Source organism: Callorhinus ursinus, unplaced genomic scaffold, assembly GCF_003265705.2.
Source record: "Callorhinus ursinus isolate GAN/ISIS: 27379988/994484 unplaced genomic scaffold, GSC_fseal_2.0 scaffold21, whole genome shotgun sequence".
Lineage (NCBI taxonomy): Eukaryota > Metazoa > Chordata > Mammalia > Carnivora > Otariidae > Callorhinus > Callorhinus ursinus.
Genome location: NW_027397083.1, coordinates 15,596,578 through 15,622,519, shown reverse-complemented (window position 1 = coordinate 15,622,519; position 25,942 = coordinate 15,596,578). Strand labels below are relative to the sequence as shown.

Genomic DNA, 25,942 nt, shown 5'->3' with positions numbered 1-25,942 from the left:
GTAAACAACAAAAAAGAGTCTCTGGAATAAGCACCAAAGGAGATTTTGATGCACATGAAGGATGAGAACAACTGTTCTAGACATTCTGACTCTGTTGGCTTGGGGTAAGATCTGTATCTTGAGCATGTGTATGTTTAAAAAAGTGTCACATGTGGGGTGCTTGGGTGGCTCAGTCATTAAGTGTCTGACTTTGGCTCAGGTCATGATCCCAGAGTCCTGGGATTGAGCCCGAGATGGAGCCCCACATCAGGCCCCACATCAGGCTCTCTGCTCGGCAGGAAGCCTGCTTCTCCCTCTCCCACTCCCCCTGTTTGTGTTCCCTCTCTCGCTCTCTCTCTGTCAAATAAATAAATAAAATCTTAAAAAACATGTAATTCTGATACATAGTAAGGGTTAAGAATTAATAGTATGCAATAAATCACCCTGGAATGGGGGAGATCCACATTGTACTGCTGATATTACACAATGATCCCAAGAGACTACTCCAATCCAACCTGATCCAGTCAGTAAATATGTATCAAAAACTTTGGAGCTCAGCAATGGTCAGGACACTTGGCAAAGTGGAGCTGTACAGTGCAGGAAAGAAGTTGTAGTCCACTGGAAACTTTTCTGTAGATAAAATTTGATGATGTTTGTGACGGTTAATTTTATGTGTCAACTTGCCTGGGCCAAGGGATACCCAGATAGCGGGTTGAAGATTATCTCTGTCTGTGTGTGTCTGTGAAGATGTTTCTGGAAAGGATCAGCATTTGAAATGGTGGAATGTGGGTGGTCCTCATCAAAACCACTGAGGGCCTGGAACAGAACAAAAAGGTTCCTACCCAAAGCATTTAAAATAAAATCTGATCCCCCTCATCTTGGCTCACAGGGTCCCGCATGATCTCACCAGTCTCTTCTCAAGGCACTCTGCCTGTGAGTCACTCCCTACCTTCCTGCAAAACATTCTAGCACCCATCCTGGCTATGCTACTGTCCAATCAGCTTCTGAATACACTGTTCCCTCTGCCAGGACTGCTCTATGCCAACCTTCATAGATGGCAACTCCTTCCAATTTGAATTGATCATCCCTCCCTCTCATTCCTTTACAGAGCAATTGGTTTATTTCCTTCATAGCAAACAGCAACTCTTGTAATTATGCACTTTGTTTTCCCATCTTGCCTACAAGACTGTAAAGCTTCCTAAGAGGGGCCTTATCTGTCTTGTTCACTATTATATTCCCAACATTTAACCAGCTGGCACTGAAAAAAAAAATCTGTTGAATAAATGGTGAATACTAAGATAAACAAAACAGTCTTTACTTTTAAGAAGTGCACAACCTATCTGGTATGGCAAATAAACTCTGCAGAGGAAGGAAGAAGGTAGAAGAATCAGGAGAAGGGGTCTTAAATAAATTCCATCTTGCTAGGGTGAGAAAAGGTGGGCAAGGCATTCCAGACAGGGTCAAGAGCTTAAGCCATAGAACAAAAAAACCTAAATGTGTGGTATGTTGGCAGAGGTCTGATTTGGCTAGAGTGGACTGTGCCAAATTGATAAGGACCTTAAATGCTCCCAAAAGTTTAGGTAATAATTTGTAAACAAGGAGCATCATAGGTTTTTAAGGGGACTGACAGCGAGACCTGTCTTAGAAAAATTCACCCTGGCAGCAATGTATGTGTGTATATGCGTGTGTTACATCCCTAAGGGACCATAGCAAGAAAATATGTCAGATGAAAAGTCTGCTTCTGGAACAGCCTTTTCCAAAGGAAAGATAAGCGTTATTTCTCTGCTTTATGTACAAGCCTGAGTAGAGAAAAATTGAAAAAAAAGTTACAGGTACTAATATAGACAGCAGCCAGAAACCGGAGTTATCCCTCTGTCACCAATTAGCTAGGCCAACCAACAAATATCAATAAATCTAAGAATACTGTATTTCTAAAAGAATTTCTGATAACACAGGGCACAATCATCAAAGGGTTAAAATCCAATGGTAATCCAAAAAACAAAACGAAAGGAATCTTGCCTACCGATCCTTAAGAGGGCGATTTTGCCTCCTCTGCAAATATATATGGTGGCACAAGAAAGACAGAGCCATGCCACCAGCTGTCAAGGGTGTAAACAGCGCCATTTCTTCCACCAAACAGTCCCGAGCGCTGAAGGAACTGGGCATTTAACCACCCTTACCAGCAACCGGTGTTATTTTTGGAACGGATGCTGGTAATGTAGGAAACCCAGAGCCTACAGGAGAGAAGTCACCTGTATCGCACCACCGGAAATCACTACCAAAACACAAAATCCAACATGCAACCGTGAGGAGGAAGGCTGGCAGCAAAACAATTATCAAGCATTGATGTCCAAAAGTGAGCCCTGCTGGATATTATGGTGCCACGGAAGTCACACGTGAGGGTCAAGGGGTCGCCCCACCTGCCCACTCTGGCGCCGGACTCCGCAGGCCCGGGCCCAAGCGGAAAAGAGCTCTAGGCCCGAAGAGGGGCTTTTCCAAAGCGTCCAGGGCTGGGCCAGATCGGGCGGAGACCAGCAGGACGGCGTGTGGTGGGCACGGGGGTCGACGGGGCGGCAGCGGGGAGCAGTGCCTTCCCACCTTACAACTGGGCCTCGCCGAGGCCTGGGAGAGAGGATTCTCGTCGCTCCTCCGGCCCGGACCCCGGACCGGAGGAAGAGCTAAAGGCGGGGCCCTTTTCGCCCCCGTCTCACCCAGGCCCTGGGGTGGCTCCGCAGGATCAGGTCGGCCTTCGCGTCACCTTCTGGCTGACGCGGGAGTCTGGGTCCTGTCGGCGAGCCGGGCCTCCGTCCCTCCTGCCTCACTGTCTCCCCCCGCCCCGTGGCCCCACCCCTGCCATGCGTGTCCTCCCATTACTTGATTAGGTCCCGGTAGTCCAAGAAGGATAAGATGAGGAGCAGGGGATCCGTGGGCAACGATTCTAGGGTCAGCGGCGCTGACTGGGTCTCCATGGCCGCCATCTTGCCTGGCCCGGTGCAGGCCTGGCCCCGCCCCGGCCCCGCCCAGACCCCGCCCCCCGCCGCCACCGCCCGAGCTGCTCCCCAGTCGCTCGTACAGGTTTGTTATGTAACCGCCGGGACAGCCCCGCCCACGGGGCGGGCCGAGGGGGCGGCTGCCGGCTGCCCCCGCCCCTCGGGCCCAAAGCTGGTGCGGTGGGACCCCGCTGCAGCTGGGATCCGTGTTCCTCCAAGCTGCGCGAGCTTTGCAGGCTGCCCCCGTGCTCCCCATCACATCTCCCGCGCTCTCTCCTCCCATTCCGATCCTTAAACTTGCCCAGCCCGTAACCCTTTCAGTCTGTTCCCAAATCTGCCTGGCTCTCTCTATCCCTGTACGCGAAATTTTACACCCGGTATCCTCGAAGCCAGGCCCCAAATCTCACCCTAAGTCCTCTCTGCCCTTGGCCCTCAGATCCTAAGCTTCTCTTCGTTTTCCGACCTAGAAACTCCTCGTTTTCCCCCTCAGCCTCCCTCACCCTGCCGGTCCCTAGCGCACAGCAAGGTGGCTCGGAGCCTTGTCCAGTCAGTAGAGGCAGAGTTGGGGATCAGCCAGAGGTGCAAGGCTCCACTCCCAAATTGGGGAAACGATCGTCAAGGGCATAATTTTAACCCCTTCCCTGCACAGGGACTGAATCTAAGGATCAGCTGCTCTCACTTATTTGGTCTTCACGGTGATTTTTTCAGCCTATTAGGGCAATGCAAAGTGTATAGTAAATGGATTTTACCCCCCAAGGTTTAATATTCAAGGGTTCAGTACCTTGGGTGTGAAGAGATGAGCCGAACCTGCCAGCGGGCGTCGTTGAGGCTCGGTGATGGCCCATCCTTAGCTTTGTGGATGGGCGAAGTGTCATGGATTGTGAGCTAAGGAATACACACTTACCTGAAACCTTTTCCCTTGCTTTTCCAAAGGCAGCCTGCTGTAAGGAACTTTGGGGAGCCCAGTGAAACCTGGACGTCACATATCTGTCATATACTTTAGTAGAAGTGAGATGGACTAGCTACGGATGGGTAAATTCTATGAGCCTGTGGACTCATCTCTAAAAACCCTCCCTCCCCTAAAGTGGTTTATAGATGGTAATGAAGCCTTGTTTGTGTAAAGTACCTGGCTAGATATTCAATAAATATTAATTTCCCAAGCCTATGCATAAATCCATTACTAAGTTTTCCAAACGTTTCCATGTCCTGGAGAGGGTTTCCTCCCAGCCATTTGGAAAAGTGGAAATAATTTCCACTGCCCACCCCAAACCCTCCATTTCCTCAATTCATTAATGGTAATTAATGCTTTATATTTATGGTTTTGTCTAATATTTATAACTCCTCTCCTCACCACACATACATATATTAATCTTTTTTTTATTTTATTTTCTGTATGTTACGATGTTTTGATCCTAAAAATCTTGCTCTCAGGGGAAAGACTGCCCTCCTAGGGCTAGCTAATTCCTAAAAGCAAGCAAACAACTTGGTTGGGAGATGGCCTCTCACGTGCAAGCCAACCACTCCCTTTATCTATCTCTCATACACCAAGCCAATATTTCCCCTGCCTTAAATCATCTGAGTGCCAGGTACCAGGCAGCTAGAGAACACCCTTAGAGCCCAAAGCCCATCATCATGTATTGTTCAAACTAGCCAGTCCTAAGCGGTTTAGTCTGTCCTGCCCTGCCTTCCCGGTGGAAACCTAATAAAGTCCCTGTGATATAGGAAAGAACGTAGGGTTTGAAGCCAATTGCCAAGAAAGAATTCTTGAGACGTCTTTGGTGCAAAAAGGTGATTTTTATTAAAGCACGGGAACAGAACCCGTGGGCAGAAAGAGCTGCATCAGGGTCATGAGCAGTGGCCCATTATATCCTTTCAAGTTGGGAGGGCATTAGGGATAGCGTGAGTCTAGGGAATTTGGAAGGAAGGTTTCCAGGACCTTGAGGGGCCTAGCTATTGTTGGGAAAAGGTCATTTATTACCATCTAATAAAACCTTAGTCATGAGACCCTTCAGATGTATATCAGTGGGCCATATGCTTGGGGGGTGATTGCCAGCACGTATCTTGGGGGGTTTAGAGATAAAGGAAATTTCTAAAGGAATTTTTATATGTTAAAGTAGACTTACAGGATCCTGGAATGGAGGGGGGGGTTGGTCAGGCTAGGATTGTCTTTTGCCCTTAGGAAAGTATTAACATCGAGGCATTTGAGTCCGTAAAGGAATGTCACTCTGCCTGTTTCAAGGACTTGTCAGTGGGTTGTAGGTAGTAAGGAAATTTAATAATTTTTCTTCTCCCATTGTTTCCCACATTGCCTTGCCTAAACTTTCCCCTTGCTCCTTCTTCTGCATCCTAAGAAAACCTGATGCTTCCACTGTGGCCCTGCATATGCTGTAGTACATCCCCTTCTCTAAGGAAATGTATTAAAAAATCTTTCAATGGCATTGGCACACTCATCACTCACTCACCTCCATAAGTTCAAATCCCATCCGTAGGAACGAGGAACCCACCTAGGGAAAACCACAAGAACTAGAGAAAAAAAATCTCTGCTCACATCTCTGTAATTCCAAACTATTTATGCACATATTCAGAGCATTTATTGAGTTGGATTTGGGTCGGTTGTTCCCTGTTTGTCTCTCTCACCAGACTGTAAGCTCTCAAGTCTTTTTTATCCTTGTAACTCCAGGGCCTAGCATGGCATTCAACAAGTAGAAAGTTTTAATTCAGGTTGAGTGAATGAAGACAGAACGGTCATTTCAGTTTGCCGGGGAACCATACCCGTCTATAGGTAAATGCTTATAAAGGCACTTGATTCTAATTCATGTTTGTCTCTATTTCTCCCTCAGATAAGCTATTGAACTTGTTTTTAGTTCAAAAATTGGGGGGTAGTTTTAAGTACACTGCGTTCGCTTCTGCTACCCTAATGTATTTTCCTTTTTTTCTTTTGGACTTGCTCCAGAATTAATGAGAAGACCACAAGTATGTTACCCTACTGCCATGGCCGAGATTAAGGTGAGATGAGAGAGACATTCACCTGGGGGCACAACATTTAAAGGAGTGCCCCCCCAAAAAAACAAAAAAAAACCCTCAATAATCAAGATAAGTAATATTTTAATGCAGTATTTTTTTTAAACCAAAGTTAATGGAAAAATCCATGATGAACAAAACACCAAAATTCTAAATAAAAGCAGGATTCTACAGTGCTGTTCAAGCTATATTGGAGCCTAATGTTGTGAGAGAGCTAGATTCTAGCCTCATGTAATCTCTGGGACAAAGGGGAGTGAGTAAAGCGATAGAAGTTTATTAAGTGAAGATAGAGAAAAAACTCCCAAAAAAGTGAACTTGAATTCTTTTAACATTTCTATTGATATCACCATTGAGCAAGGACTAGTGATAACACTTTCAATGGCTTACTTCCTTTTTAGGGTCTGGTTATTCTTTGTTGGTCGCAAGTGATTATCATAAAAAAAGACACCCACCCCACACGCCTGGGACAGGGTGGTCCGGTTTGTTCCCTTATCTTTGGTTTCCCCACACCGCCACATTTTTGGGATTTCTGTGAGCCTGATCACATAGCCCGCATCTCTCCCTACCTATCCCCTCCTGTCCCTTACTCATTAAGGCAAAAGGAAAGAATGTATACCGAAATACATGTTTTTACGTCTTTTTAAATGGTTATTTTTTTTTTCGCAGAAGGCAGAAGGGGTGCCGAAGTGGAGGACTTGCTTCTCCCAGGTAGTGGGGTTCAGAACTCCTGCTATCCTCCCTAGCCCCTCTTTCCCAGGCTGCTAATTGTTTTGGATGCTACTTCTTAAATGGAACAGAGGATTTCACTAAAATAGTATTTGCTTGCCGTTCATATTACTATGGTAGATCAGAAAGCACAAGGTGGGGGCAACCTGAGTGGCTCAGTCACTTGAGTGTCTGTCTGACTCTTGGTTTCAGCTCAGGTTGATCTCGGGGTCCTGGGATGAGCCCCGCATCCTGCTCAGGACTCAGTGGAGAGTCTGCTTGTCCCTCTCCATTCCCCTCTGCCCTTCCCCCTCTCTTTTTGCCCCCCAATAAATGAATGAATGAATTAATTAATTAAATCTTAAAAAAAAAAAAGAAAGAAAGCACAGGTTCTGAAAGAAGAGTTCATCCATGGCATTTTTAAAGAAAAGTTTTCTCTACTCTCAGGAATAGATAACACTTCAGAAATAAATACACTTACATGTTTTCTTCAGAACCCCAGTGTTGGGTGCCTGGGTGGGTCAGATGGTTAAGAGTCAGCCTTCAGCTCAGGTCATGATCCCAGGATCCTGGAATCGAGTCCTGCATCAGGCTTCCTGCTTAGCGAAGAGCCTGCTTCTCCCTCTCCCGCTCCTCCTGCTTGTGTGCTCTCTCTCTCTCTGTCAAATAAATAAATAAATAAAATCTTAGAACCCCAGGGTCACTTGGGTCTATGGTGTAGAGTTTTTAGTGCACAATGCTCTACCTATAGACAATTCCATTGTAGTTTCATTGGCTTCCAGGTTCCCAACCACTCTTCCAGTAAATCCCACACTCATTCACATCTTATCCTGGGCAAAGGTTGGGCTCAGGCCTCTAAGGGATCAAGATGAACACAGTGCTTGTTGTTCCAACTTTGATGCCATCACTCTTTAGAAGGTGAGAGATACACCCCCTAACTGTTGGGTGGGGAAGAGACAATCCGCAGGGCTCAGGAGGCTCATTTTCTCCCTCATTTGTCAGGGTTTAGCAGCTAGCTGCATCAGCAGATGTGAGTGTGCTGGGAGGCAGGACGGTGGTCACCAGATACTGAGTTCTAGAGGCTTCGCCTGAATGGTGGCCTAGCTGTGCCCTGCGCCACCCCCCATATGTGAAACACCATAGTTTAGGGGCCCTCTCTATTGAGCACTTTCTGGGATGTGCCCAGTCTCCTGCCCAGCCTAGTGCCCGGCTCAGGGGGATAATGAAAGCCCTGGGTTGGGAGCTGGGATGCGGAGTGAGATGGGTGGAGGGGGTCTGTGCTCTCTCCTCCTCCTCTGCTTGTAGCCCCGCCCCCAACCTTTTGTATTTATACTGTGCGTCATTGTTGGTGTGTCCTGGGTCCCTGAAAGCTGCATGAAGGTCACACTCCATTTTGTCTCTTGCTAAGTGTTTTTGGAAATGGCCTTGTCCAACTGGGCCTCCCAGGGGCAGGAAACCTTCTCAGGTGATTCTCAGGGGGTCCTGTCGAGTCACAGGGCGGGCCTCGGAGAGGACAGCACAAACTCTGGTGTCAGCCCTCCTAGTTGTGGTGAGGCAGCCTGGGCATCTGGGAGCCCAGGAGATGAGGAGGCAGGAGGACCCGGTTGGAACCCGCCAGACCCTGACTGACCCAAACAGATGTGGCACCAGAAAGAAAAACCTCAGGCCCAAAGGCTGCTGGTGATTGGTCAAAAGGAGGCCTGCCTCTGCAGAGCTCAGAAGAATTCAGGAGTATGCTTCCGCTTTATGGCTGAAAGCAAGGAGAAGGCTAAAATTACAGGGATGGGGCGCCTGGGTGGCTCAGTTGGTTAAGCGACTGCCTTTGGCTCGGGTCATGATCCTGAAGTCCCGGGATCGAGTCCCACATCGGGCTCCCTGCTCAGCGGGGAGTCTGCTTCTCCCTCTGACCCTCCCTCCTCTCATGCTCTCTCTCTATCTCATTCTCTCAAATAAATAAATAAATAAAATCTTTAAAAAAAATAAATAAAATTACAGGGATGTGTGGAAATTAGGGGCTGCCACTGCTGCTCAGAAAGGCAACCAGCCTGATGGGTTGATAAAATCTGGAATGGATTTAGCTGTTCCAGTGCAGCAAAAACACAGACAAACCCCTGGCTGGGATGGATGTAAGAGATTTAAAGGCACAGTTCCAGCAGTCATATAAACTAGCTCTGGGACTTGGTCCCTCCTCCCCCAACCTTAAGTGAGACTTTAAATGTTCCTGAATTTGCTAAACAAAGTCTTTTGTTTTGTCTGTTACATGCTTCTTGTTTTTCTGCAGTCTCTATAGTTGATATGAACCTTGGGGTGGGGGGTGAACCTGCAGATTGGATACATTTAAAGTGTCCTCTATTGGTGGACTCTAAAATGGTGAGTACTGAAGGTGTGGCCAAGGATGGTTTGTAATCCCAAAGCTTATATTGAAACAATGTCTCCTACCTGGGGCAAAGGAAATGCAGTATTCTCCTACAATACAGGCCAGGGTGCCAAATAATGCCATCCACCAATTCAATAGCCTGTAGGTTTGGGGAAGCCACTAGTAGCCACTAGAATTTGGAGTCCTACTGTGTCCTTTTGAGATTTAATCAGGTCAGTTTGTTCACTGCTGTTCCTGTAAGTGCCTGACAGACATCATTAGAGTGGATGATCCAGGATGCACTTGGTATGCAGGCTTACTTTTTGGGGGCGGGGGGGGGGGCGATATTCTCTAGAAGGAAGGGAAAAATCAGTCTCTGACCTAAGCTCTGTTTTGTGCCCCTGGAGGCTGATCTCTATGAACTTCTTCACCTGGGCTCCCTCATCATCTGGTTTCTGGTTGGGTTCAGCCATTGGGAAGCATTGGTAGGAGACTGGGAAAGAGGGGAGAAAAGAGAAAGTGGGGTATTTAATGTCCACCAGCCGGGGTTTTAGCCATGGCTGTGTTTCTCTGTGGGAACCACTCCTTCTGGTGCCCTCTTCCAAATCATTGGCTTGTCCAGTAACCCTGTTCTCTCCTGTTGCTCTTTCCAGATTGGAAACAGCTCCTTGTTCACTAACCCCTGGGCACCTCACCACCCCGTATTGATTCCTTCAACCTGCTCATATCTCTGCAAGTCATCTCCTCATTGAGTTCTGTTCAGTTATCTCCTTTTGAAAAATTTGTATCTTTCCTTATAGGAATCTGCCTGATGTCATTTGCCTTCCCCAACCTACCCAGGCAAACAGTACTGTAATAGGCTCCCCAGGAGTGCATTATCAGGGAGCTAAACTAACAGTGAGCCCTGCTACTTGGGGCTGAACATTCCACTCTCTCCGATGGCACAGCACCGAATATACTGCATGCATTCCTTTGAGTCCCATCTTGGAGAAGTTGACCAGAGATGGATGGGCTTGGAAACTTATGGAGGTGCTGGGTATGTTTGCTTACCTTGATTGCGGTGACGGTATCACAGGAGTATGTATATATTCAAACTCATCAAAATGTATATGTTGAATATATGCAATTTTTGTATATCAATTATACCTCAATAAAGCTATAAAAGAGGGAGAAAAAAAGAAGAAATGCTTCTGCCATTCATGGGACCTCTTGGGGGCTTCCTGTGTGATAGGAATGGAGGCCCAACCTCTGCTTGGCCTATTTTGGAAATAAGATTCTTCATACCTAGAAATTTTACTACAGCCTTTATATACCAGATAAGTCACCACATCTGAGAAGGGGCTACCTTCTAAGGCAAGAAGCTTTGGAAGCAATCCAGTCATCAGGAAAGCAAACCAAGTCCTGGGGCTTCCTCTCCCATTCAGACCTCCAGAATTACAGGTTTGGGTGTTCAATCTCATAGCAGATTGGAGGATTTGGAAACGAGACAGTCCACTTTCTTGTTAACCAAGCCTACAAGGACTTCCTTCTGTTGTCGAGCCTAAAACTAGTCCACTCTGGAAAAAGCAAATGTCACCAAAAGAAAAAAGACTTTTCCTTGTGAATGACTGCCACCTGACCATCCTGCCTTGCATTGAGTCTTGGGCTGTCCGATGAGTCTCAAGCTTCTGAAATTGAGCCAATCAGTGACAGCCAAAAAGTAGCAGTGTACTAGCTCGTCATGCAATTGTTGAGCATAGTTTCTCACTAACGAATGTTCAGCAGACAAAAGAACAAAATAAGTTGGATGGGACCACTGTAGAAGCTGTTACGATGTAGATGAAACAGAGATTGTAAATGCCAGGACTTTTGTTAGCAAATTCTGCAAAACAAGAAAACGTTAGGGAGGGCCAAATCACCAGGGAAATATAATGAAAGAAAGAGGTACGTAATTTATGTAGTTATAATTTATTGCAGGTAAAGAATGAATAATTTTTTAGTATAAATATGTCCCAGACACGGATCCACCTTGAGGGAATTGTGCTAAATGAAATAAGCTAGACAGAGAAAGACAAGTACTGCGTTATCACTCCTATGTGGAATCTTTTTAAAAAAAACATTGAATTCATAGAAACAGAGTAGCAGGGCGCCTGGGTGGCTCAGTTGGTTAAGCGACTGCCTTCGGCTCAGGTCATGATCCTGGAGTCCCGGGATCGAGTCCCACATCGGGCTCCCTGCTCAGCAGGGAGTCTGCTTCTCCCTCTGACCCTCCCTCCTCTCATGCTCTCTCTCTCTCTCTCTCTCTCTCATTCTCTCTCTCAAATAAATAAATAAAAAATAAAATCTTTAAAAAAAAAAAAAAGAAACAGAGTAGCATAGTAGCTGTCAGGGGCTTGGGGGCTGGGAAGAGGTTGGCACAAGAGTACAAGCTTTCAATTACAAAATGAATGTGTCAGAGGATCTAATGTATAAGATGATAACTAGGGGCACCTGGCTGGCTCAGTCCGTTAAGGGCCTGATTATTGATTTCGGCTCTGGTCATGATCTCAGGGTCCAAAGATCGAGCCCTGAGCCCCATGTTGGGCTCTGCACTGGGTGTGGAGTCTGCTTAAGATTTTCTCTCTCCCTCTCCCCCTTGTGTGTGCATGTGCACTCTCTCTCTCTAAAAAAAAGGAAAAGAAAAAACCCCCATGATAACTGTAGTTGTTGTGCTGTATACTTGGAATTTACTAAGAGATCCAAACTTAAGTGTTCTCAGCACCCCCAAAAAGACAGATATATGAGATGACAGATGTGTTAATGAACTTGATTATGAGAATCCTTTTACAATGTATATATGTATATCAAATCATCATGTTGTACAATTTAAATATATTACAATTTTATTTGTCAATTGTACCTCAATAAAGGTGAAAAAAAAACCTAAAATGAGAGAGATAATAAAAATAAATAAAATACTAGTACAATTTAAAAAGATTATACTTCTACTGTTGTATAACTTGTGTTTTTTAAACAAATTGTAAACTCTTTTCCTTCTTAGCAAGTATTCATCTACATTATCATCATTAATGACTGCATTTATGTTCCTTAGTAAGAATACATCATATTTTAGGTAATCAGTCTCCTATTGGGAGATATTTGGAAAATTTCCATTTTTATCATAATAAATAGCATTGTGACAAATACCCACGTACATTCATTTTTGTGAATTGTTTCACTTACATTCATAGCATAAATTTTAGGTATGGAATTGCTGCATCAAATTTGCAAACTTTTTTTAGTTTGTCCCCTATTTCTTTTTTTTTTAAAGATTTTATTTATTTATTTGAGACAGAGAGAATGGGAGAGAGAGAGAGAGAGAGAGAGCACATGGGGGGGGAGGGTCAGAAGGAGAAGCGGACTCCCTGCGGAGCAGGGAGCCTGATGCGGGACTTGATCCAGGGACTCCAGGATCATGACCTGAGCCGAAGGCAGTTGCTTAACCAACTGAGCCACCCAGGCGCCCTGTCCCCTATTTCTAAATGGCTCTCAAAATAGGCTATAGACAAACATTGAGTTCTAGGTATAGAAGTAGTGCAGACTGGGGCAACTGGGTGGCTCAGTCGTTAAGCGTCTGCCTTCAGCTCAGGTCATGATCCCAGGGTCCTGGGATCGAGTCCCACATCGGGCTTCCCGCTCAGTGGGAAGCCTGTTTCTCCCTCTCCCACTCCCCCTGCTTATGTTCCCTCTCTCACTGTGTCTCTCTCTGTCAAATAAATAAATAAAATCTTTAAAAAAACAAAAAAAAAGGAGTAGTGCAGACTGCATTCTCTGACCCAAATACAGTAAAATCACAGGTGAATAATTATCTCAAAAGCCCCACCATTTTGACCTCAAAAAGCAAATAAATAAAAATATCCTCTAAAAACCTCTTTGGCCAAAGAAATTAAAACTGATATTATAGAATGGTCTGACAGTAATGCCAACCAGAATGGCTTACAATAAAATGTTTTATTTTTTTAGCAAAACTTTACCAAGAAGCAAATTTACAACCTTAAATATTTTCTCTATTAAACAAGGAAGACAAATGTCTATTTGTCTTCTCAAGTTATAAAAGAACAAAAACATTTAAGGGAAGCCAGATATAGATATTAAGGGAAAGACATAATGGAAAGAACGAGGGATAGAAATAGTGGAATTGACCGGTAAGTTCCCTGTCTTGCTCTGTGTGTGTAAGTGTTTGTGCAGTTGTGTGTATATGTGTATTCCTGTGTGCTCAAAGGAACAGGGGCCACACGGAAACTTCCCACATTTTGCTGACAGGTTTAGGAGGCAAGGCAAACTCAACCCAACTGACACTCACAGGGAGATTAACTGGGATAATGTGTCAGTAGAGAGCCATGAAAGCACAAATGTGGAAGTGACTAATTTAATGGTGGGCAGGCCAGTGAAGGAAATCATCTTACAGAATGTGACAGCTGAATTGACAATCGTGGGATGGGTAGGATTTTGCCAAGTAAAATGCTTGTAGAAAGAAAGTGAGGACTAGGTATGTATGGGGGGGCTGTTTTCAAGGCACTAGAATTTTTTTCCATGCCCAGTCAGTACCTGACATCCATGGGATGATTAACTGTGCAGCCTTATCATTTTTAATTGGGTGCTTTCTTTTAGAGCTGGTATTCTTTTGATTCAGGTAACCTATTTTTAGGTCCTGCTTTATATTATTAATAATTACAGCAGAAAATGAACTTCATAGAAAGTAAATGTCTTTTTATTTCTCATCTGTAATTAGCTATGATGTGAGCATGCAAGATATATTCAAAATCTACTTTATTCTATCAAAAGGATATGTTGCATGGATCTAGGATTATTCAAGGAAAAGAGAGTCTGTAAAACCATATGGAAATCTTTTCATTAAATTCTTAGCAATGCCTGAGTGGCTCAGTTGGTTAGGCATCTGCCTTCATTTGGCTCAGGTCATGATCCCAGGGTCTTTGGATGGAGTCTTACATCAGGCTTCTCGCTCAGCAGGGACCCTGCTTCTCCCTCTGCCTGCCGCTTCTCCTGCTTGTGCTCTCTCTCACTCTCTCCCTGATAAATAAATAAATAAAATCTTTTTAAAATTTTTAAAATTTTTAGAAGTTTATCTGTTGGGTGTCCAATGACTCAGTTATAGTGTCTTATATACTAAGTATGTAATAGGAAGAATGAGGTATATAGAACCTCTTTCTCCAGAAAGATAAGCTTTTTATTGTCTTTCTTGTTTTTTTTAAAGATTTATTTATTTATTTGAAAGAGAGAGAGAATGAGAGAGATAGAGAGCACATGATAGGGGGTAGGGTCAGAGGGAGAAGCAGACTCCCCGCCAAGCAGGGAGCCCAATGCGGGACTCGATCCCGGGACTCCAGGATCATGACCTGAGCCGAAGGCAGTCGCCCAACCAACTGAGCCACCCAGGCGCCCTATTGTCTTTCTTGTTATGAGTGTTTTCAAAATGCAAACTTCTGAAATTAGTGTTATTCCTTTTTTGGGGAAAAGAAATGTTAGATGTGTGTTTGTAAAAGCATAAAGAAAGGTGTGGAAAGCATAGAGAAACTTTTATATATATAAAGTTTCCCTGGTTCCCCGGGGATGGAGAGGGAATATTGTGGAAAAGGTGAGTGAGGAGAAGAAGGAATGAAAGGAGATAATTTGTTTCTTTTTATATGTTTGTATTATTTTGTTACAGTGGTAACTGATGTGATGGTTAATTTTACGTATCGACTTGACTAGACCATGAAATGCCCAGATATTTGGTTAGTATTTTGAATGTGTCTGTTGAGGGTGTTTCTGGATAAGATTAACCTTTGAGGCATCTATGAAAACCCCACAGCTAAAATCACACTTACAGCGAATGACTGAAAGCTTGCATCTCTAGGATCAGGAATAAGACAAAGATATCTGCTCTTATTACTGCTATTCAGTATTGCAGTGGGGACTCCAAACAGGGAAATTAAACAAGAAAGGGAATAAATGTCATCTGGATTGGAGAAGAAGAAGCAAAACTATATTTGCATATGACACAACCTTGTATATAGAAAATCCTAAAGAATCCACACACACAAAAATTATAGCTAATAAACAAGTTCAGTGAAGTGGCAGGATACAACAATATACAAAAATCTACTGTATTCCTATACAGTGACAATGGACAATCCAAAAGTGAAAAATAACAAAACAGTTCCATTTAAAGAGCATCAAAAATAATAAGAACACTTAGGAATAAATTTAACAGAGGTAGTGCAGGACGTATACCCTGAAAATTATAAAATGTCATTAAAAGATATTTAAAAGGAACTTATAAATGGAAAAGCATACCATATTCATGAATTGGGAGACTTATTGTTAAGATGGCAACATTTCCGGGGTGCCTGGGTGGCTTAGTCATTAAGCGTCTGCCTTCCGCTCAGGTCATGATCCCATGGTCCTGGAATTGAGCCCCGCATCGGGCTCCCTGTCTGTGGGAAGCCCGCTTCTCCCTCTCCCACTCCGCCTGCTTGTGTTCCCTCTCGCCCTGTGTCTCTCTCTGTCAAATAAATAAATAAAATCTTAAAAAAAAAAAAAGATGGCAACATTTCCTGAGCTGCTCTACAAATTCAGTTCATTTTCTGTCAAAATCCCAGATAGTTTTTTTGGAGAAGTTGTCAAGCTGATCCTAAAATTCCTATGAAAATGCAAGGGACCCAGAATACCAACACGATCTTGAAAAAGAAGAATAAAGTTGGAGGACTCACATATCCTGATTTCAAAATTCCAAGAAATTTACAGCAATCAAGAAAGTGTGCTTTGGTATTAGAATTATATAGATCAGTGGAATAAAAATGAGAGTCTAGAAATAAACCCATACATTTAAGTCAATTGATTTTCAACAAGGATGTTAAGATAATTCAATGAAGAAGGAATAATATCTTCAATAAATAGTGCTGGGACAACTGGATAGTCACATTATACAAAAATGAATTCAAAATGGGTCAATGACTTAAATATTAGAGCTAAAACCATAAAACTTTTAGAAGAAAGTGTACAGGTAAATCTTCATGACCTTGGCGATGGATCCTTAGATATGACACCAAACCTATGAGCAACAAAAGAAAATATAGATAAATTGGACTTCATCAAAACTAAAAACTTTTGTGTTTTAATGGATTCTATACAGAAAGTGAAAAAACAACCCATGTAATGGGAGAAAATATTTGCAAAATATATTATGTATGTATGTATGTATCTATTTATCTATATCTCAGTTGCTCAATAATAAAAAGACAACCCAACTAAAAACTGAGTAAAATATATAAATAGACATTTCTTCAAAGAATATATATAAGTGGCCAATAAGCACATGAAAAGATGTTTAACCTCATTAGGCATTAGGAAAATGCAAATCAAAAACAATATCATGGGGTGCCTGCCTGGCTCAGTGGGTGGAGCGTGAGAATTTCCCCACGTTGGGTGTGATATTTCTTAAAAAGAAAAAAAAACCATAATATCGGTTTTTGTTTTTTTTTTACATTTTATTTATTTGCATGGGGGGGGAGCACAGGGGGGGAGCGGGCGAGGGAGAGGCAGACTCCCCGCTGAGCAGGGAGCCGGATGTGGGACTCGATCCCAGGACTCCATGATCATGGCCTGAGCCGAAGGCAGGCGCTTAACGTCTGAGCCACCCAGGTGCCCCTTAATATCACTTTCTATCCACTAGGATGGCTATAATTAAAAAAAGATAATCACAAGTGTTGATGAAGATGTGAAGAAATTGGAAACCCCATATACTGCTGGTGGGAATGTAAAATTGTTCAGTCACTCTTTTTGATAAAATAAATTCTTTAATCAAAACTAGTTTACAGGGGCACCCTCAGCCCAGTTAAGCGACTGCCTTCAGTTCAGGTCATGATCCCAGTCTGCTTCTCTTCTCTCTCTTTTTTTTTTAAGATTTTATTTATTTATTTGACAGAGAGACACAGCGAGAGCAGGAACACAAGCAGGGGGAGTGGGAGAGGGAGAAGCAGGCTTCCCGCTGAGCAGGGAGCCCGATGTGGGACTTGATCCCAGGACCCCGAGATCATGACCTGAGCCGAAGGCAGACGCCCAACGACTGAGCCACCCAGGCACCCCTCTTTTTTTTTTTTTAAAGATTTTATTTATTTATTTGACAGAGAGAGAGACAGCGAGAGCAGGAACACAAGCAGGGGGAGTGGGAGAGGGAGAAGCAGGCTCCCTGCAGAGCAGGGAGCCCGATGCGGGACTCAATCCCAGGACCCTGGGATCATGACCTGAGCCGAAGGCAGACGCTTAACGACTGAGCCACCCAGGCGCTCCCAGTCTGCTTCTCCACGCCCCCCCCACCCCCGCTCATGCTTTCTCTCTCACTCACTCTCTTTCAAATAAATAAATACAATCTTAAAAAAAAAAAAAACTAGTTTACATGTTGACACTTAAGGCTTAACTAAAATAAATCTCTGCAAATTAAAATTGTATTAAGGACCAAGTAGATATGGGGCGCCTGGGTGGCTCAGTCGGTTAAGCGTCTGCTTAAAGGAGTCCCGTCGGCTCAGGTCATGATCCCAGGGTCCAGGAATCGAGCCCCGCATAGGGCTCCCTGCTCGGCGGGAAGCATGCTTCTCCCTCTCCTTCTGCCCCTGCTTGTGTTCCCTCTCTGTCAAATAAATAAATAAAATCTTAAAAAAAAATGACCAAGCAGATAATGACTGGTTTATATAATGTAATAGCAAGAGTTCCCGCAAAATAGCGGATCCAACTTCCATTGTAAGACCTCTTAAACAGTTTGGCAGTTCCTCAAGAAGTTAAATACAGAGTTATCATCTTGGTATGATCTAGTGATCCCACACCCAAGTATATACCCAAAAGAACTGAAAATATTTCTCCACACGAAACTTACACATGAAGGTTCATAGCAGCGTTACTCATAATAGCCAAAAGGTAGAAACAACCCAAATTTCCATCAACTGATGGATAAATAAAATGTGGTACATCCATACAATGGAATATTACTTGGTAGAAAAAAGAAAAAGAAAGGAAAGAAAGAAAATGAAATGAAGGACTGTTCTACAAGGTGGATGAACCTTGAAAAACAATATGCTAAGTGAAAGATGCCAATCACAAAAGACCACATCCTGAAATGTCCAGCATAGGCAAATCCTTGGAGGCAGAAAGCAGATTAATGGTTACCCCAGAATACCGGGAGGGAGGGAGTGGAGACTGATTGCTAACAGGTACCTGGTTTCTTTGGGGATGATGAAAGTATTTTGGACTTAGGTCATAATTGCATAATTCTGTAACCATACTAAAAACCACCAAACCGTGCACTTTAAAAACAAAGTGATCATTTTCTCCTATAATTTTCTCAGGAAAACAGTTGGATAATGCTGGAGAAATAATACGCAGCCCTCACTTGGTATAATGAAAACTGCCTGCCTCTGTATCATTACATAATATCTTCAACTTTGTCACAGTCTGCAGTGACTGTTCAGTGGCTCATTAACAGTGTCTCCCATCGTATGCAAGTCCCTGTGCTGGGTACTGTCACGGCCCAGTCAGATTAAGACCACCAGGGACAAACGGGTAGTTTGACAAAGTCAGGTTTATTGGCCCATTGCAATGAGAAAAACCACATAGTAGAGTTACTCTGCAGCTTCTCCAAACAGGGAAAAGTAGAGCTATCATAGAATTTTGAGGAAGCATGGAAATCTGGGTGAAATTCAAATGAAGTAGTGTTTCAATGTGCTTAACACAACACAGTGTGAGTGTAAAAGGGTTATCATCAGGTCTGAACCGTGCAATGGACCCAGAATCCTATATCCTTGGAAACCACTAAGTTAAGATAAACGTGGATGCTTTGTCCAGACAGCTTTATCGGAACCTCTGCCCCTGCGCTGTACCCCAAGTTTCTTTCTCTGTGTCAGACTGTCTTAGTTCCGGGGCACCTGGGTGGCTCAGTCGTTAAGCGTCTGCCTTCGGCTCAGGTCATGATCTCGGGGTCCTGGGTTCTCTCTCTGTATCTCTCTGCCAAATAAATAAATAAAAAATCTTAAAAAACAAAACAAAGCAAAGACTGTCTTAGTTCCTCCAGGCAAGACTGGGATATTTTACTCTTACTGAAATAATTTCAAGCAGCAACATTACTGGGAGTCTGATTTTAGAGGCCAAGTTTTCTCTGTGAGCAAGAACGCAGTAGTCACCTCAAGAAGGGGGTCCGGTGGTACTTTGCAGTGGCAGTGTGTCCTTGGGAGAAACCATGTTTACTGTGAACTTTGGGCTGTCTCTCTCTGTGTCTATTTTCCCAGCCTGGTGAATGGCAGGGCTGGTTTTTCCTTCCCCAGTATTGAGGGGTTGCTAAGGATTGATGCAATGTCTCCCAAGACCCCAGAGGTAAGAAAAGCAACACTTTAATTAAGGAGGGAGCAATGCAGTTTCCTCTGGAGGTTCATTCCCTCTGCCTTTTAGTGGTTCTCAAGGCCCTGGTTCAGCAGGTCTGAGTTAGCTCAGAGGAAGGACAGGCTGGACTCCAAAAGGGCCTCCTTTCTAACAAGGCCATTCCCTAGGCAGGAAACTCTGCTGTTACTGGACTACTGCATGTTCCTTAGGGAGAGACTCACCACCACCAAGCTCCCACTGCAGTGAGCAGGCCAGCAAGGCCCAGCCAAGACACATGCTGGGTCAGGAGCTGAGGGGCGGGGAGGAGGTCCTGCGTCCTCTGCTCCTAGGTGCCCTTGGGAACTGTATTCATACTTGTGAGTGGCCCGAGTGAGCTGGGTACCCTTGTCCTCTTGCGTGACCTTCCTGACCACAAAGGCACACACCCATTTTGTCTCTAATTTTTAGAAGTGGTCATTGCAAGCTGGGCCACCTTAGGGGTGGGAAACATTTCTTCTTAGGAGTTGTGCTGGGTCTCAGGGAAGGCTGAAGACTAGGTACCAGGGCCTCAGGTATCTGCAACCCCAGGAGCAGGGTGAAGTGGCCTCATAGTGCAGGAGTCTGGCTGCTTGGGGGTCTGCTGTGAGGTTTGGAAATTAGGTGGAGGGGTAGCAGGAACTCAGCCGGCCCCTGAAGCCCAAAAGCAAGGGTACCATTTTAAAAAATAATAAATTGACTACAGAAGGAAAACCCTGGTAGCGAGGCTGCTGATTGCTAGGAAAAGAGAGGAGGGTGGCTGAATCGAAGAGGAGGGAAACACCGTGGGGTTGGAGGGGACAGGCTGAGGGGGCTGTCAGACCTGCAGCCAGGCAGATGGGCTGATCGAAAAACCTGGTGTGGACTCCTTGGCGAAACCCCTGACAGGCTTATGGGCCAGTGGGAAAACCTGGCGCAGCTCTAGGAAAATGACAGAGACTGCACCAGCAGGAACCAGGGCTAGGTCTGAGATTTAGTCCCTAACCCTTCCCTCCCCAGCAAGAGCAGGCTCCAAACGTCTTGAATTTTGTAGAGCCCCGAACTTACGTGGCTAGTATTAGTAACAGTCTGTTCTTTTGTCGTCATTATAATTGTACGTGATCTTGGGACCTTGAATGTCCTGATAGTGACCCCTGTTGGTGACTTCTAAAAGAAGTGGGCCAAGGGCACCACCAAGAATGACCTGTACTCCTAAAACTTGGCTAGGATGAATCGATTTTTTTCCCTCTTAGGAAAAAAGAGGGAAAAAAAACCCCTCAGTTTGTAGGACTCCTGCATTAGGGACATTCTGGAACACATAGCAGTTCCGTTTTCTCTTAGTGACATTATAACGGACTTCTTTCCCAGGGGATATATGGCTCCGATTTTTTTGCAGAACACCTGTCCCTACCTCAAGGTAGGGTTTGCTCTTATCTTTTCATAGTACAGGGATCCCCTTGTTTTCCACTTCTCTCCCAGGAGACCGAATGCCCACTTTTGTCATCTTATTTCCAAAGGTAGGGGCTAATCTTAGACAAGGCAGTTCAGGGAATCAAAGAAAGTCCAGTCATCACCCTCAAGGGTCAACCACTAGTATTTATTCAAAATGTAGCATGTATGTGAATGTTTCTTTGTGGAGAGGGTCTATAACTTTCAAAGATGACCTCAAAATGGTCAACAAGCTTAGACTCAGTACCTGAGGGATCTTCCTCTGAAAAGGTTGGTTTTGAGGTTCCCTCCTGGAGTTCGTATCAGGGCAGCCCTGTTCTGGGTCCTACACTCAGATGTACTCATTCTCTCTCCCCATGTCTATCTCTTGTCCTTACCACCAACATCCGTGCTGATTTATTACTTTAGTATTATCAGCTGTAGTACTTATTAGCATTATATTAGAATTAGGTCTCACATGCCATGCTGCCTTTTTTTTTTTTTTTTTTAGAATTTCATGTTTGTCTTAGGAGAAAAACTTGATAACTATTCTTGGTAACTGACTGGACAGGAAAAGACTAAGCAGGTACTTTATCATCTAGAAAAGGTCAGTGCTGGAGGGCAGAAGTTCAGAAGTGATTTCTTTGATTCTTTCGCACCTCAGGAGGAGCAATGGATATGGTAGATCCATGAGGATCCCAAAATCCTCCAAAATGGGGCAGGAGGCTTGGAACAGCCTTGACCACAGTGATGTGGAGATAGGGAGATAGGGCAGGGGGGATGGTAACTGCTAGCTTTTCTCCACCATTTTACCAAGCACGGGGTGGTGGGGGGGCTGGAACCTGCAGTAGGGTAGGGGGCGGGGCCCCAACTGCACTGGAGTTCTGTCTTGCCCTTTTTTTTTTTTTTTTAAGATTTTTTTTTTTTTTTTTTAAAAGGGAGGGAGAGAGGGGGGGGGGAACAAAAGGGGGGGGGGGTGGGAGAGGGAGAAGCCCGCCTCCCCTGGAGCAGGAAGCCCGATGTGGGGCTCGATCCCAGGACCCTGGGATCATGACCTGAGCCGAAGGCAGATGCTTAACGACTGAACCACCGCAGTGCCCTTTTCTTGCTCTGTCTTACACACTTTCATTTACAGTTTTAGCAGGTAGAAGACTTCAACAGGAAACGTGAAATTTAACAAGAAATCAAGAGATGTCTATGGTAGAGTTTTTTCCGTATTTCTTCTCTAGGACAGGCCTGAGCTACAACGAAAGATCTTCCTCTCCCCAAGTGGCTATTTTTGAAGGATGTGAGACTTAACTGCCATTCTTTTTTATGTCTTCCAAATCATGTATTACTATGTTTACATGTCTCTAGATTGTTTGATGAATAAAGGGAGGGGGATAAAGGAACTGATAAGTACTGACTCGTGGGGAAGACTGAAAAGCTAGCCGTCAAAGTACTCATGGGCTGTGTCCCTTCACTTCTTGCCTACGATATAGTGACATTTCTCTAGGAACTGTGTAACCTGGGGCAAAATTCAGGGATGGCCCATTCCCTCTAAAAATAAATTTGGTGAAACAAGACCATTGTTGATAAACTCCAGAAATTGCCAATTTTCAAGTTATGTCTAAGGTGAATCCTGCTTTCAACAGGTTCCAAGAAATACTATTCACCCATTTCTAGCACCTTTCTTTTCTTCTCTCCCAAAGTGAGAGAAAATCATGACCCTCTATCTTTACCTTACGCGTGAACTGTCTACAACTCTGATAATAACAGTAATGGTGATAATAGAGTAGCACAAAAGGAAGGTAATAATGTGCCCATATACTGCCTAGCTAATTGTAGGTTGCTCAGTAAATACTTATTAAATTGTCGTCTGTTGCAAGTCATTCAACAAATATTTATTGAGTGCTAGTGAATATGTGATTTTAGGAGATACTGGATAAAGCGATAAGCAGACATCTTCCCCGCCCTTGTGTGTTTTTGTTTTCTGTCTTGTTGTTGCTGTTTTTGCGCCATAAGAAGAGGCATTACGTTTCACTTACAGACGGATACAGACAGAAGACCCAGACGCTAGTTTTTGCTTTGATAGGAACAAGATGTTCATATGATCTCGGACAAGTCATTTAAATGTCTTAGTATCATCTGAATGAATAAGATGATCAAACTAGATTTTTATATCTTATTTATTTTTAAAGATTTTATTTATTATTTGACAGAGAGACAGAGCGCATGCACAAGCAGGGGGAGGGGCAGGCAGAGGGAAAGGGAGAAGTGGACTCCCCGCTGAGCAGAGAGTCCCCGACATCATGCAGGGTTCATCCCAGGACCCTGGGATCATGACCTGAGCCGAAGGAAGATGCTCATCCGACTGAGCTACCCAGGTGCCCCTAGATTTTTATACTTTAAAGAGCTCCACCAACTGTCGAGTTTGGTTTGGTGTTGAGACGCAATGAAATTGACTGGATATGAAAGCGTGGCCTTTATGTTCTGCTTACAAGTCTAGATTCCAGGATTAGTCTACAAAGTCTTTTTCAGCTTCTTTTAATGGGGGTCAAATCTTCAGAAACCTGGCTTTTGGAAACCTAAACTCATCTGAATCTGTTTTTTGTTATTGTGGTTTGTTTTAAAGATTTTATTTTCTTAAGTTATCGCCACACCCACCATGGGGCTCGAACCTACGACCCTGAGATCAAGAGCTGTATGCTCTACATACTGAGCCAGCCAGGCGCCCCTGAAAATATTAATTATAAGAAACCTGACTTAGTTATTTGCCGCTTTTTCTAGAACAGGAAACCATCAATAACAGCCATAAAAAATTGGCATGGTTTCTTGCTGAGGAAGGCATCAGACCTTCAAAAGTGGGCTGATTCCAGCCAAAGCTGTCATCACATGAGAACCTCTTGTGAGCCGACCTACCATGTAAAGAGTGAGTAATCTCTTATCTTCACTCCCCTCCACCTGTTGACTGTGTCAGCGCTTACCCATCATCTTCTATCCAGTTTCCCATGGCTTCATGTAATGTGTTAGCCAGACAGATCAAGGTTGAAAGGTATTTTTTTGCTGTGAAAGTTAAATTTTAATCGAAAGTTAATTGATTTTTCTAGGAATGAGCTTCTAAACGTGGCCACAGCTCAGTGATACTGACCCACCCAGTGTCTCTTTGCTGATCCGATGTAAACACAAAGCAGATAAAGTGAAGTAAGTATCATTAGAAGAATAAGACCAACGCAAACTTTGCAAGCAATATGTGTTTATCAGTCCTTATAACTTGGAAAATTACTGACAAGCTTTCTTAGCCTTTTCAAATTATGTAAGATTGAATTTCTTGAAGAGTTGTGGGAGAAAGGCTTTCCAGACCCAGATCAGCGAGTACTCGCTGTTATTCAGAGGATCCATGAACTTTGAGCAGCTTGGTCATCCTGCTGCCGAGAACAGCAGTCTTCAGACTTTTATGTGTGTGTCACCATGGTCGCTTATTAAAACACATATTCTAATTCTTTGGTCTGGGGTGAAAATTGAGATTCTGCATTTCTTTTTTTTTTTTTTAAAGATTATTTATTTGAGCGATAGAATGAGATAGAGAGAGAGCATGAGAGGGGGGAGGGTCAGAGGGAGAAGCAGACTCCCCGCTGAGCAGGGAGCCCGACGTGGGACTCGATCCCGGGACTCCAGGATCATGACCTGAGCTGAAAGCAGTTGCTTAACCAACTGAGCCACCCTGGCGCCCAAGATTCTGCATTTCTAATAAGCTCTGAGGTGATGCCAATGATACTGGTCTTGGGACCATATTTTGAGTAGCATGGTTCTGATAGAGTTACCCCATCTGGGGAAGGCAAATGAGCACAATCCTTACCTGTGATTCTGACCAAGGATGTCTATGGCCAGGCATAGGATTTTAGGAAGCTAAGTGCTGCCTTTGGCCTCTACAGTGAGTGCATCACAATTCAAGTGATGGGATAAATGCATGTATTGACTCTTAAAAACAAACCCGAAAAGCCAATGGGCACATGGGCAACAAGAAGGATGTTAGACTCAAGTGTTTCTGGAAAAAAGGTAGAGTTCAATGATATGGTAAGGCATTAATTTTGTTGCTATGTCTAATGTATGGATAATCCATTATTAATTTAACCTAAGACATCAATGATTTTTTTTAATATAAATAAAATGTAGCTAAGCTGACCACGTTGAAATGAATTTCTTCAACTTGAATTAATGATAGGAAAATTTGGGATGACAATGAGAAAAGACAGTGTTTATTTTCAGGATGGGAGTCATTCATTCATTCAACAATGACAGTGAATTGAGACCCTTGTGATGGGCCAGGTGCTGTACTGGGATCTCAGTCCTTCCACGGAAGTCTCACATTCATTGGGAGCATATTGACCCCAAACAGCTCATCTTAAAATGAATTAAAACTGTGATCCTGGAAAGAGAAATCGAGCATGCTCTGAGAACACTGAAACTGGGGCATGTGACTTGATGGACGTGTGAAGGAAGGCTTCCCTAAGAAGGTGATGTTTGAGGTGAGAGCTGAAGGATGGGTTGAAATGATCTAAGTCCAGGGGTTGGTGTTGGAAAGCAAGAGGAGGGAAGGAGGTTGGCCCACGTGTGAGGTCATCCATCCATGACATCCATCCGTGTCAATACATAGTCTCCCCCCATCTGGGGCTTGATGCAGAGTCGTGGTGTAATTACTGTTGATGTGAAGACCCCCAGGGCTTTCATATATATGCCCAGCCTGATCTTATCTACAGAAATGTACCCTCTCCCGCATGGTCCTGTGGGCTACCACACGCTGGGGAAATGTTCAGCCCACCCTTTTGCTTTCACTCCCCCTGAGGCTTATTAACCTGTAAGCTTCAAGACCACCAGATTTTAAAACTTCTTTTTCTGGTAAAGAATATGTAGATTGCATTGTGGTGATAAAGTAATACTTGTGAATGCTTTTATTTTCTATTAAAAAAGAAAACTTACCCAGTTTTTTTCAGATTCACAACCAGGTTTGGGAAGCCCTAGCCCACATCAAACAGGCCTGGAGTTTGGACAGTCTGGAGTCTGTTAAAGTTCCAGGGCCCTTGACAGAATACTTCATCCACGG

At 44.0% G+C, this 25,942-nt stretch overlaps 1 protein-coding gene across 2 annotated transcripts in view; it reads right to left on the bottom strand.

The window, feature by feature from the left end:
• The window catches only part of FBXO3 (F-box protein 3), a 32,758-nt gene extending 29,772 nt beyond the window's left edge, over positions 1 to 2,986 (bottom strand). For both annotated transcript variants that reach the window (XM_025878859.2, XM_025878860.2), the window contains exon 1: positions 2,854 to 2,986. In XM_025878859.2, coding sequence (XP_025734644.1) covers positions 2,854 to 2,957 — 104 coding nt within the window. In that variant the 5' untranslated portion in view covers positions 2,958 to 2,986. The remainder of the gene's footprint in view (positions 1 to 2,853) is intronic.
• Between the last annotated feature and the right edge of the window lie 22,956 nt (positions 2,987 to 25,942).